The 14,198-nt window shown below is 37.5% G+C and overlaps 1 protein-coding gene across 1 annotated transcript in view; it reads left to right on the top strand.

Moving 5' to 3' along the window:
• The window catches only part of LOC124621921 (1-phosphatidylinositol 4,5-bisphosphate phosphodiesterase-like), a 603,554-nt gene that overhangs the window by 240,661 nt on the left and 348,695 nt on the right, over positions 1 to 14,198 (top strand). The window contains exon 8 of the mRNA XM_047147427.1: positions 448 to 614. Within this exon, the coding sequence (XP_047003383.1) occupies positions 448 to 614 (167 nt within the window). The remainder of the gene's footprint in view (positions 1 to 447; positions 615 to 14,198) is intronic.

Below are 14,198 nucleotides of genomic sequence, written 5' to 3'. Positions count from 1 at the left end.
TCCCCACATTAAAAGACACTTACAGCCAATTATTTCATCTGATCCATGTGTTTTCCTGATCAACAGCTTAGAGTAACTTTTCTTTCATTCTTTCAGCTTTCTGCTTGTCTGCATTTTCTATTTGGCATTTTCCCTTTTCTGTAGATGGAGGAATTACATATAAAGCTCTGAAGGCTTGAAATTCAAGGTTCACTTTTCCACTTCTTTGTCTATCAGTTTTGCAGTTGTTATAGTTGATATGGTAATTAGTAATAGGGATTAGCAGATTATGAGCTATTTGGTTGTCTCAAGTACTTCAGTACATTGCAAAAATGAGGGTTTGTGCTCAAGTAGGTAAGCACTAAATACATTTTAATATAGCTCTAAATAATGTTTACTTATTATTTTCTGTGTTCCTCAACATGAGCAAATAATTGTTAAGCCTTTTACTTCCTTATTATTTTCCAGCACTCAAGGCAAAAGTTGCAAGATCAGTATTGAACAGTTGATTACATTTCTCAATGAGAAGCAACGTGATCAAAGACTGAATGAGATCCTGTATCCCCTATATGACAAAAGGCGTGTGGAGAAGATAATATCATCATACGAGCCAGATGAGCGGACAAGGCTGGAAAGTAAGTAATGCCTCCAGTTCTTAGGAATGTGCATACTAAAAGTAGCTTCAAGCTTTCTTCACATCTCCTCTCTTATAGGCCTTCAGAGGACCACATTTCAATGTTAGTTCCTCATATTCTATTGTTTTCTCTGCAGTTACCTTTAGTAGTATCCCTTCTTTCTTTCACTGTATTGCTTTTTCCTCTCCTCACTCTTATTTTCAACCTGCTTTCTTTCCGCCCTACCTTGTAATACCATCTGTAACACTTCTTTCTAAAACTGCCCCTAAGTGTTGCCCTTGTAACTGCTCCCGGTGTAAAACCTATCCCATGCACCCTCCCACCACCACCTACTCCAGTCCAGGCATGTTTAGCCACAGGGTGATCCTCATTACCAACAAACACTGTCTGCCTGTGTCCATTCATGCAAATGGACAGTTTGTTGCTGGTCATTCCCACATAGAATGCATCACAGTGTAGGCAGGTCAGTTGGTAAATCACGTGGGTGCTTTCACATGTGGCTCTGCCTTTGATCGTGTACACCTCCCGGGTTACAGGACTGGAGTAGGTGGTGGTAGGAGGGTGCATGGGACAGGTTTTACACCGGGGGCGGTTACAAGGATAGGAGCCAGAGGGTAGGGAAGGTGGTTTGGGGATTTCATAGGGATGAACTAACAGGTTACGAAGGTTAGGTGGACGGCGGAAAGACACTCTTGGTGGAGTGGGGAGGATTTCATGAAGGATGGATCTCATTTCAGGGCAGGATTTGAGGAAGTCTATCGCATGAATGGACACAGGCAGACAGTGTTTCAGTGTTTGTTGGTAATGAGGATCACCCTGTGGCTAAACATGCCTTGGTGCACGGCCAGCACATCTTGGCACAGTGTTACACCGTCCGGGTTATCTGGATACTTCCCACCAACACCAACCTATCCGAACTCCGGAGATGGGAACTTGCTGTTCAATATATCCTCTCTTCCCGTTACCCACCAGGCCTCAATCTCCGCTAATTTCAAGTTGCCGCCACTCACACCTCACCTGTCATTCAACATCATCTTTGCCTCTGCACTTCCGCCTCGACTGACATCTCTGCCCAAACTCTTTGTCTTTAAATATGTCTGCTTGTGTCTGTATATGTGTGGATGGATATGTGTGTGTGTGCGAGTGTATACCCGTCCTTTTTTCCCCCTAAGGTAAGTCTTTCCGCTCGTGGGATTGGAATGACTCCTTACCCTCTCCCTTAAAACCCACTTCCTTTTGTCTTTCCCTCTCCTTCCCTCTTTCCTGATGAGGCAACAGTTTGTTGCGAAAGCTTGAATTTTGTGTGTATGTTTGTGTTTGTTTGTGTGTCTGTCGACCTGCCAGCACTTTCTTTTGGTAAGTCACATCATCTTTGTTTTTTTTATATATATATATATATATATATATATATATATATATATATATATATATATATATATATATATATATATATATAATAGAGGGAAACATTCCACGTGGGAAAAATATATCTAAAAAGAAAGATGATGAAACTTACCAAACAAAAGCGCTGGCAGGTCGATAGACACACAAACAAACACAAACATACACACAAAATTCTAGCTTTCGCAACCAATGGTTGCCTCGTCAGGAAAGAGGGAAGGAGAAGGAAAGACAAAAGGATATGGGTTTTAAGGGAGAGGGTAAGGAGTCATTCCAATCCCGGGAGCGGAAAGACTTACCTTAGGGGGAAAAAAGGGAAAAAAGGGAAAAAAGGACAGGTATACACTCGCACACACACACATATCCATCCACACATACACATATGTGTGGATGGATATGTGTGTGTGTGCGAGTGTATACCTGTCCTTTTTTCCCTTTTTTCCCTTTTTCCCCCCTAAGGTAAGTCTTTCCGCTCCCGGGATTGGAATGACTCCTTACCCTCTCCCTTAAAACCCATATCCTTTTGTCTTTCCTTCTCCTTCCCTCTTTCCTGACGAGGCAACCATTGGTTGCGAAAGCTAGAATTTTGTGTGTATGTTTGTGTTTGTTTGTGTGTCTATCGACCTGCCAGCGCTTTTGTTTGGTAAGTTTCATCATCTTTCTTTTTAGATATATATATATATATATATATATATATATATATATATATTCTTCTTGTGGATGTTTCTAGTTTATTCAACTTGTAATTCAATATTTGTCATTTAATGGCATATGTAAATTCTGGTTTTACCAATTTACTGTTGTGCTTATTTTAATGTTCTTAGATAAGAATTTATTTAATACATTCTTCATGATTCCATAAGCTCTTTCCACTTTGTGAATCTGTTGCTATATAGCATATTTTTCTAAAATGTTGTTTTGGATTATTTCTCTAAAAAGTAGCCTCTGAGCCAAAAGAAGACTACCAGCTTGTTGGAGAAATGTGAATAAAGTATTTTTCCAGTGTTTGTAGTTGTGAATAGGACATTTTGTGCCAAGTGCATTTGACCTGTGTGAAGTGATATTCTGTGGTTGGTGATTGGCAAACAGGTTGTGTGTGTATCCTATATGTAAAATGTGTTCATGTATTAATAACCTTTTTTCCCTAAACTATTTTTCTATGTCGTTTTGGTGCACTAAATAAAAAATCCAACAGGTTATCAGCCAAGCAGTGGATTAAAGTGAAATAATAAATTTCACAATGACATGTTTTTGTGCAAAGTGTGCAAAAGTTCGTATAGAATTGCATTGTGTGTACAGTGAATAAAAGTAACTGTTAATGTGAGTACAACACAGATACTGCAAATAGAGCAGCTCATAGGCCACAAGAATTACACAACTTGGAAATTTTCCATTGAGGTGCATTTGCATGTGGATGACCTGTGGGCATCATAAATGGTACACTGCAGTCTATGGAATCATTTTTTTTTTTGCTATGGATCAGAAGGCAAAATCAAAACCAACCCTTTTGATTGAGCCAGTAAATTATGTTCACATAGAAAATGCTACATCAGTCATGTTTATGCTGCAAAAGGTTTCATGTTGGACGGCTGTACTGAAGGATATGGCAACTGGGATGGAAACTTACAGAAAGAATAATACACTGTGTGAGGTGTGTTTTCAAGGGAAGCAGGCCAGATTGCCATTTAAATCAAGTCAAAGTAGACCTAAGGAAGTCTTGTAACTGATCCATACTGATCTCTGTGGACCTAAGCAGAATAAATTGTTAGGAGGTAGCTACTATTTCCTGACATTCATAGGTGATTTTTGTAGATACCTTCATGTTTACTTTATAAGTACCAAGACTCAAGTGAGTGATGTATTTGCTGTTTATTGCAAAATGTTTGAAAGACAGTAGGGGACAAAAATTACAATTATTAGATCAGACAAGGGATCAGAATATGTAAACATACTGCTAAAGGAACAGGTGAATGAAATGGTATCAAGCACTAGACTACCATCGCTACAGTTCCTCTCAGAATGGAGTTGCAGAACATTTCAACAGAACCAGTGTGGAGAAAGCAAGAGGTATGCTAAGCGATGCTGAGCTATCTAAGTGTTTTTGGGCAGATGCAGTTTCAACAGTGGTGTATTTAATTAACAGATCACCTACCAAAGCTGTCAGAAACAAGACATCTTATGAAGTTTTGACTGGGAAGAAACAGACCTAAGGCAGTTAAAAGCCGTAGAATGTGAAGCCATGGTTCAGATTCCAAAACCATTAAGAAATTAATGGGATGCAAATTCACAGCAATATATATATTGATAGATACTGTGAGGATTAAAAAGGATACATATTTTGTAATCCTGTGAATAAGAAGATAATAGGCAACAATTATGAGAAGGAAAGTTGCCACTCACAACTATATGGTTACATTCCATCCTGGATTTTCCAAGAAGATGATAAGCAACAATTATGAGAAGGAAAGTTGCCACTCACTGCTATATGGTTACATTCCATCCTGGATTTTCCAGAAGATATTAAGCAATAGAGGTGCAATATTTTTAGAGGATTCTAAACTTAAAATAAAAGGAAACAGTCAAAATAATAAAGTAATTCAACCAAATATAAAGTGTGATAATGCTGAAGGAGGGATAGAAATTGAAATAGAGGAAGATATGGATGGAGAGCAAACTGACATACTGCCTGAGAGTGAAATTGAAGATGAAGATTTACTAGAGGAAGTCAATTTAAGGTGCTCTACATGTATAATAAAACGAAAAAGATATCCAGAGTATGAAATGTATGTTGCCCAAATCTTCAACAGTGTACCTACCACAGTCGATGAAGCCTTGGCAGGCACCAATACTCAAAGTTGGAAAGAGGCAATGGAAAAAGAATTACAATTGTTTTTGGATATTGGTCCACAAGATCGGGTTGACATACTTGAAAATAAAAAAGCCACTAGGAACAAGATGTGTATTCAATATTAAAAATCCTCAGAGTGCAGTACCAAAATTCAAGGCCAGATTGGTACTTAAAGGGCGATGTAAGAAAGAAGGAGTAGATTATTTTGAGAATTTCTCACCAGTGGTGTAATATTCAGCATTAGCATACCTTTTAGCTTTTGCAGTAAGGGAAGACCTATTAATTCATCAAATGAATGTGAAAACAGCCTATCTGAATGGAAATGTGGAAGAGGAAATGTATGTGATCCCACCTGATGAAGGTAAAAGATCTTATCAAGGGAAAAGGAAAGTTTGGCCATTGAAGGAAGATATGTACGGATTAAAGCAGTGTGGCCATTGTTGGAATAAATCCTTACATAAAATTTTGATAAAACTAGGCATGTCACAGTCATAAGCAGATCCAAGTATGTTTTTGCAGTGATCCAAGAGAAAAAATCAGATGGCAATCAAGAGAATATTAAGATATTTAAAGGGAACTACTGGTTATAAGCAGAAATATGCTAAAAAGGGAATTGTAAATTTAGAAGGGTACAGTGATGCAGAGAGGGACTGGAAGTTGCTTTATACTAATTAGAGGATGTCCAAAAACTTTTTGTTATATGGACAGAAAATAAATAAATAAATTGATATCTTGGTCATGTAAGAGACTGAGGACAGATGCTTTGAGCACCATGGAAGCTGAATATGTGACTTTATCCTCCACTGTTCAAGAAGTTCTTTGGATCAGGTCCACCGCATGAGTGTCTAGGGAAGTGATTCCAGTGGTGGTTTCCCATTGCCTTCCACTGATGAGGATGAAATGATAATGAGGACAACACAACACCCAGTCCCTGAGAAGAGAAAATCTCCGACCCAGCCGGGAATCGAACCCGGCCCCCTTGGCGTGACAGACCACCATTCTGCACACTCAGCTATTGGGGTGTACTACAAAAATAAAACCAACTGTGATATTTTGTGACAGTAATGTCACCAGTGTGAGATCCAAACATATTGACATAAAGCATCACTTTAACAGAGATCATCTGTAGCAGAGAAATATAACCATCAATTATCTATGCTCAGAAGAAATTTATCAGATCTCATAACAAAGCTTCTAAATTAAGACAAGTTTCAGAAGTTGGTGAAATATAATGGTTTAACCTATGGTGCGTACTGTTCAATATCTGAAAAAATATTTGTTTACAGGGGAGTTTTGGAGAAATGTGAACAAAATATTTTTCCAGTGTGTGAAGTTGTGCGTAGGACACTTAGTGCTGAGTACTTTAGACCTCTGTGAAATAATATTCTATGGATTTTGATTGGCAGTGAGATTGTGTGCATAGCCTATATGTAAAATGTGTTAATGTGTTAATAAAATACAAGTTTTATTTGTCACTAAACAATTTTTCCACATTATTTTGCTGCACTGATCAAAGAAACTAACACAGCTCCCAATGACAAATAGGATAGAAGAACCTAACAGAAAAAGCCTCAAAGAACAAGCATTTCAGACTAACAATCTGACCTTATTTTGGGATCTGTTCCTACCCTTTATAATACTCAGTTTCTACTACTACTCTAGGTGCTAACTTGGAAGAGGAATCCACCATTGTTTTATGCGACACATTGAAACCTATGGATCTGGGAGGTCCCAAAATCAACAGTGAGGATGGATCAGAGCCCCCTCAGAATCGTTCAATCCTTTCATTTATTTCAGTTATGTTTATTATGATATATAAAAACAGGACTTACTGCTGCCAGTCAGGATGCACAAAAAAAACACCAAATATATTACTGTCCATTACAGGAGGCATCTGGCCAAATTCATTTTTCATGCTGGGAAGTTCCAGCCAATTGGGCGTGACATGTGAGAGTAGCAAAATTGCCATTGTTAGGATTGCCAGTGCTTGTTATAAACACCAGTTGTCACACACTGAGCAAGCTGTGTCACTAGGCTTAATGTCCTACAGTCTTATGTTCTTATGTTCAAAATGCAAAAGTGTGTGGGTGGCTTTGGTTTTTTGGCTTACTCACAAAGATATGAAATATCAAATATGCTATATACAGCACAGTGAATGTATTATTGTAACTGAGATAGTTGAAGCCAATGCATACCACAGTAGTACAAGTTTGTATACCATCTAGCACTGCAGATGATGAAGAGATTGAAATAACGTATAATGAGATAAAGGAAATTATTCAGATAGTCAGCGGCAATGAAAATTTAATTGTAACCAGAGACTGTAATATGACTGTAGTAAAAGGTAGATAAGGAATAATAGTAGAACAACATGGACTGGGGAAAAGGAATGAAAGAGAAAGCTGACTGGTAAAATTTTGCACAGAGCATAATTGAATCATCACTAACACTTGCTTTAATTAAATATTTTATTTATCCATCCATAGACAGTACCCTTTGTTTAGTCTGCATATATACATTGCAGATAGTTGAGACTTGAAAAGGTCTGTGGAACCATGTAGTTTTGATTAAACCATCTATGCCTGGATTTCAGGCAGGATCGCCCAGTTTGTTCAGTGCTAAGGTGGTATTTCAATACATTTGAGGTGCCCCTGAAATGCAGTTCAAGTTTAGGGCGAATACCAAGTGGGCTGAGAAATGAATGGGAATTTGTATTGAGGATGGAGGCGTGCTAGGGTAGTCTGTGCAGTTGTGCAAAGCCACTGTGCCAGGCTAGCATTATGGTTACTGCATCTGCCTAGTGAGCCAGAGACTGGGCTCAAATCACAGCCGTGGTACAAATTTTAATTCATCGCTTCAGTGCCCTTATACAGAGGTTTGAGACTTGAAAAAGCCTGTGTAACCATATAGTTTCATTTGACAGTCAAACTGTTTTTGGCCTCAACGACCATCATCAGAGGCTAAAAATAGCCTTCGGTGAACACATGTTCATGCATTGTCAAACATGTGTTCCCCAAATGCCACTTGTAGTATCTGAAGATGGCCATTGTGGCTGAAACTATTTATGATTGTACCATAAAAAAGTGATTGACTTATCACAAAGTTTTGTTAATTTCTTGAACAATCATTCATAAACAAACTTCTGTTTCTTCCTGTTTCACTATCTTCGACACCCTGGGAAAAATACTTGATACGTGTCAAGACCAGTATTGCTTCTGGCACACTTTCTCATGGGACTCTAGTATTAACGTATTCTGGCTTTGAAAGGTGTTTCGTGGTATCATTGAAGATTGTCTCAGATATCTCCACCCATTGCACTCTGTTTTTGTTTTTCAGGTATAAATGAAATGACTTATGTGCTACCCATCGTAATCCTAGTGCATCCAGTTTATTTAACAGAATTTTATGGTCTGTGGTATTAAAGATTTTGGTAAAGTTAAGCGAGATTACTATGATCACCTTTATCTAGTTCCTCCAGAACATCATTTGTAAATTGAGCCATAGCTGTTCTTGTGCTTTTACTAAACGTGACACAAAACTGTTCTTTGCACATAACATTGTACTTTGTTAAGTACCCTGATTCCTCATTTGGTTTCTATTACTTTTGAAAATGATGAGAGTAAAGAGATGAGCCTATAATTTTTTATATTTTATGGGTTATCTTTCTTATGTAGAGGCAGGACTTTTACATACTTTATTGTCACTGGGAACCAATCTGGCTCATAGTGTCATTGAGTTTGGTTCATAGTTCAGAGTTTGTACAAGTTATGGTTTGTCAGACTTGTGTTGTAGCTTGGTAGCTATGTTGTGAGACATTGATTTGCAAAGTTTGCTAGCTTTTTAGGATCATGTATTGTGGTACCACTGTGCTGAAATTGTATGTTCACTTGTTTTCTGCCTTTTTTTATAAATCTGTTACTTCGAGGCTTTTATGCTGTTAGTGAAGCTTTTCTATGCATCCTCTTTTATGTGTGGTAATAGTTTTGAAATACAGGATCATTTTGATTTTTTAAAATGCTGCTGAGGTGCTTAAGATTCACAGAGGATTTCCTTATCCCATTATTTGCCCAGTTATTTTTGTTTTATGCTTTAATTATTCTTAGTACAACTGGATACATTTCTTCAGATTGGAACTTCAGTATCAATAGAAACTTTGAAAACTTCCCATTCTCCTTGTACACATCTTCCAATATTTCATTGTTCATCAGCATGACAAATTCAACTGCTTTTGGTGTAGAGATAGCCCATCTGTTTGTGATTATTTCAGATTTTTGTTTTCTACACCTATGTTTAATTTTAAAATCTGAGTGGTATGGTCTGAAAGGCTAACATTATCTACAACAATATCACAACTTTCTTTCTCTATGTCATTTAGTATATGATCAATGATTGACACTGAATGCTCAGTAACCCATTTGGCAGTGTTAATGAATATTGTTGTTGTTTAGCTGTACATTGTGTTCAGTAATGTGTTGTAGAACCCATCTGGGTTCATCATGTTGATGTTCGAATCTTCACAAATGAGAATTTTGCTCTTAGATTTAGAAATGGAAGTATCTATATCACCACAGGGAGGACAGTAAGATTAAAGTGTTGTTAGTCTTTGCAATATATATGACTTTCCTATCCCTCTCCCTCTCTACATGTTTTCCATCACTTAGTGAAATGATGTCATTTATCACTTTATATTAATCCCTTCCTGTACATAAATGCATGAGCTACCATCTTTTATAGTGGTTTTACTTTGATGGCTAAGTTACATGAGTTTGGAATTACATGTGTTAGTTCAGATCCCCCACACCAGTGTTCTGTTATGCAAACAAATGAGCTATCAAAAATTTGCAGTTCCACTTCTAGCTGTTGCACTCTATTGCCCACGGACTAGATTTTTTGGTGGCAAACTGAGAAATACTGAGCACTGCTTATCTTGGAGACTTAATATTTTTCTTTCCTTCATCTAAAAATCATTTGCATGATGAAGAAGTATAGTTTTCTTGTCAATCACCTCTTATCCACTGTTGCTTCTGTTGACTCCTTGCCTTTTTGCAGTTTTTACTGGCATTGATGATGACACTAACACTTCTATCTCTTTTAAAAGTGCTGTTGGTGTTCCTGTTGGGGCTGATGGTGGAATTGTGATGGTCATTTTGGTTTTGAAATTATTTTGTGTTTTCTTTAATTGCCTTGATTATCAAGTTTGCTAGATATTCTCTCCCCAAGCCATTCAGGCCTAGCCCAAGTTTCATGTGGAATACACATCTCATATTACTTATGTCAGAGGGTTTCACATTTTTAAAATGTCTGCAGACTTTGGTAAACTGATTATTTTTAGCAAGAGGTGACTCTGCCTGCAGGAGAAACAGTGACTGTTAAATTCAAGTTTTTAGTACAGTTACATGTCTTAAGTGAAGTTAATATTCCAAGTTATGGCATTTATGTATGAAGCTTTTCAGTGGCTGTTAAGAATGCATCTAGCACTAACCATTTCTTTCATAAGGGCAAGAGAATCATTCAGTTATAGTACCCAAAGCATGGCACACAGAAACATGTAGCAAAAAGTACTATTTACACTAGATTTTAAACTCTTGCTCTTTCTCCAGTGAAAATACATACATTCACACACACACTCATGCAGACACCCAAACACATGTTCATGCAGTTGTGGTGAGACTGATTATTGATTATCTATCTTTACTACTGATTATTTGTTGCTGAGAACAGTTGCCTGGTAGGGGTGGACATGGGAAGGGGGTAGGGACGGATGCCCAAGGCAAGGAGGGAAAAGTGGGAAAGTGTCAGGCAGGTCTTTCAACAGATGACTCTGTGGCTGCACAACGAGTGGAAAGGATTTGAGATGGTAGAACATATAAGAGAGAGAGAGGGTGAGACAGAGGGGGGAGGGGGAGAAAGAGAGATGAAGTGTAGATGATAGTGGAGACAGAGAGGGGAGAGAGAAAGGGAGAGGGGTTGGTAAAGAGGGGAGAAGAAAATAGAGAGAGAGAGAGAGAGAGAGAGAGAGAGAGAGAGAGAGAGAGAGAGAGAGAGAGAATGTGCTCCAGAGAATTTGTAATTTTTAGGATAGCAGAAGTAAAATACTAGGCATCCATAAAAGAATGTCCCAGTTTCAATAGTGTATTATAACAGTTTAATTCAGTCTAATTACAAAGAGTAATACGTCAAGTTGAAGGTAAATTAACATAGTTTTCCTTACAAATGTTCAATATGTGCACTTGTACTTCTATGAGACACATATAACCTAAAATGCAATTTCTTCTAAACTTTGGTTGACAAGTCAAAAGTAAGAGAAACAATAGACTCTTCAATTTATGTCCCATCTCTGCAAACCATTAGATAGTGGCAGGACGTAGGTGCAATATTTTCTAAAGCCCCAAATGAAAAAAAATCAGATGACGTAATGTCAGGTGACTGTGGAAGCCAGCAGGATAAATTTAGAAAGAGAATTGAAGTTGAGGGAGATAAAATAAAAGAACTTTGCATATTTGTCAGTGATATTTTAATTCTGTGAGAAGAGATCATAAGGTGAACATCAACAAAAGTAAATAAAGAAAGGTAATGGAAAGTAGTCTAATTAACTCAGATGATGCTGGGGGATTTAGATTAATAAATGAAACACTAAAAATAGTTGGTGCGTTCTTCTATTTGGGCAGCAAAATAACTGATGGTGGCCAAAGTAAATGGGATATGAAATGCAGGCTGTCAATTATGAAGTCTTTTCTGAAATTATTCATGTGGAGTGCAGCCTTGTTTGTGTTCTACGTAGGAACACAAGGAAACACACAGCTGCAAAATAGTTAAAATTTATTCAGTCATGGAATGACAGAAACAAGAATACGGTGAAGTAATTTACGTATTTCAAACACATTTAACTACTGAGCTATGAAAAAATGTGTAAGTACGATTCACAGTAATGCATTACAATACGGACAATGTTAACAACAGTGCTGTCTACAAATACACAGCCCATGTGATTTTCTGACAAGGATGAAGTACCTGAGAATGGACCATTTGCAAAACTAGTAGTGCAAAATACAGAAATTTAAAATGCAGCCAAGTGGTACAATGTCCTTCAAATTTTTTGAGGCTGTTGTGTCCACCAAGTAGAAAATAAACATAAAATCAGTTGTCAAAGTCATATTTACTGCACAATAACTAAAGGAGGTCAGAATGATGACTTTTCTTATACCTTTTGGCAATATTTGTTAATAAGCAAAATGCCAAATTGCATTGTGGGGTAGAATCCACATAAAACTATAAGTCCCAATATATTTGGACGGGTAAGTCTGCTCAGAGGTCTGAGGAAGACATGGGTATACCCTTCAGGCTAATGCAGCTTTGCCTACACATAAAATGTAAATGTATATTTTTGCCATGGTCTGCATCAATAGTTTCTTTAACATTGAATAATAATGATATAAACCCTTGGGAAGCATGGAAACTCTTATCCACCTAAATCCGTGCCCAATGATCTGCAGTATGTATGTTTTCATCATGATTGGTAAATTCTGAAATTATATAGTGTTGCACCTCAGTTTGTGTTCCTGATCAAATCAGTCAACCCACCTAATGGACACACCAATTGTCCAAGATCAGCTGTCAAAAGATGTTTCCTCTATGTCTAAGATATTGGTTACAAAGATAATTATGACAGTACTACATTTTGAAACCACATCAATTGAATATGCCACTTGGTGTTTTCTTAATGTTCAGGGGGACTAGTGTAGGCAGTGTTCTACGTTCGAGAGCCTTATATGCTGAGAATCATATTGTGTCTTTCATTTACTTGGCAGCTATCTGACTATTTTGATGTTTTGCAGTTGGGGAGAAGTTTCTTGAGGAACTCTGAGAAGTTTCTTCAGCTTATTTCCTTCCATATCTACAACACAAAACCTTAGATAAAAAATATTGTTTATCTACAATGTATGATTCACTTCTACATCTACACACATACTCTACAAGCCACCATACAGTGCATGACGGAGGGTTCCCTAGAATACTGCTAGTCATTTCCTTTCCTGTTCTGCTCACAAATGGAGCGAGGGAAAATCAACTATCGATATGCTTCTGTATGAGCCCAGATTTCTCTTACCCTGTCTTTGTCTCCTTAGGTGAGATGTATGTCGGTGGCAGTAGGATGGTTTTGCAGTCTGTCACAAATAGTGGTTCTCTGTAAACTTTTTCAGTTGTGTTTTGAAAAGAATGTCTTCTTCCTACCAGGGATTTCTATTTGAATTCACAGAGCATTTATGCAACACAACAACAGTTTATTGAGCGGTACTCAAGAATGGGTCACACAAGTGTTGTGTATGCTGTCTCCCTTATAGATGAGCACACTTTCCTAGAATTCTTCCAACTCATCTTCCCTATAACTGACCTTGCATACTGCCTTTTGTTTTGCAATGTTATGCCAAGATATTTAACTGATGTGATTGTGTCGAAGTGTTGATATCTGATTTGCTGATGTTGCCAAGCAAACTTCAAGCTATTTACATCAACAATGAACTTCATTCAGCTGATCCATGTTTATTCTTGAAAAATACAGTGAACTCACAAACTGGGTTCATTTTCTGAACTAAGATCAAAATTGACCAGCAGTCAGCGATATTTGTACCACCAGTCCTTACAGAAACTTTTGATCTACATGTGTAACATGCTGTGGAGCTGCACCAAGCAACAAAACAGTTTTGACTGTCTCATCCCTCTGCTGTAGGACACATATCACGTGTCAAAAAACTGCACTGCAATAACATTGATCCATAATGCTCACATATTTTGAGCTTAGAGGAATTTACTTCCAAAGTAATGCTGTGCTCCAATCCTACATTATCAAAAAATTTCTTTCTCCTGCTAAGGCGTATGTTTCATATTAAAAGACATCTTTTGGAAAGGACTGTCCTCTTTGTCTGTGCTAGTCTGATTTATATCCTCCCTGTTTAATGCACTATAGTTTATTTTACATCCAAGATATGAAATTTGTTAACCTCAACTTTTATACAGTGCTCAATTTTAATTTTTAGTTTGTCAGTAATCTCATTTCTGCTGCAGCTCATCACTTTTGTCTTTCTTTGGTTTACTCTCAACTCACAATTTGTAATCAGTAAGTTGTCCATTCCATTTAGCAGGTCCTGTAATGTTTCCTCATTTCCAGAGAAGATAATAATGTGGCATCAATGGACCTTCATTCCTACCCTTTCAGCTTTAAATTTAATCCCAATTTCCAATCATTCTTTTATTTCCTTCACTGTTCCTCAATACACAGGTTGAACAGTCTAGGAGAAATACAGCATCTCTCCTGTGTTTGGATGCTGTGGTGTTTT

Source organism: Schistocerca americana, chromosome 7, assembly GCF_021461395.2.
Source record: "Schistocerca americana isolate TAMUIC-IGC-003095 chromosome 7, iqSchAmer2.1, whole genome shotgun sequence".
NCBI lineage: Eukaryota > Metazoa > Arthropoda > Insecta > Orthoptera > Acrididae > Schistocerca > Schistocerca americana.
The sequence above is the reverse complement of the archived record's forward strand: the minus strand, read 5'-3'. Positions and strand labels throughout refer to the sequence as shown.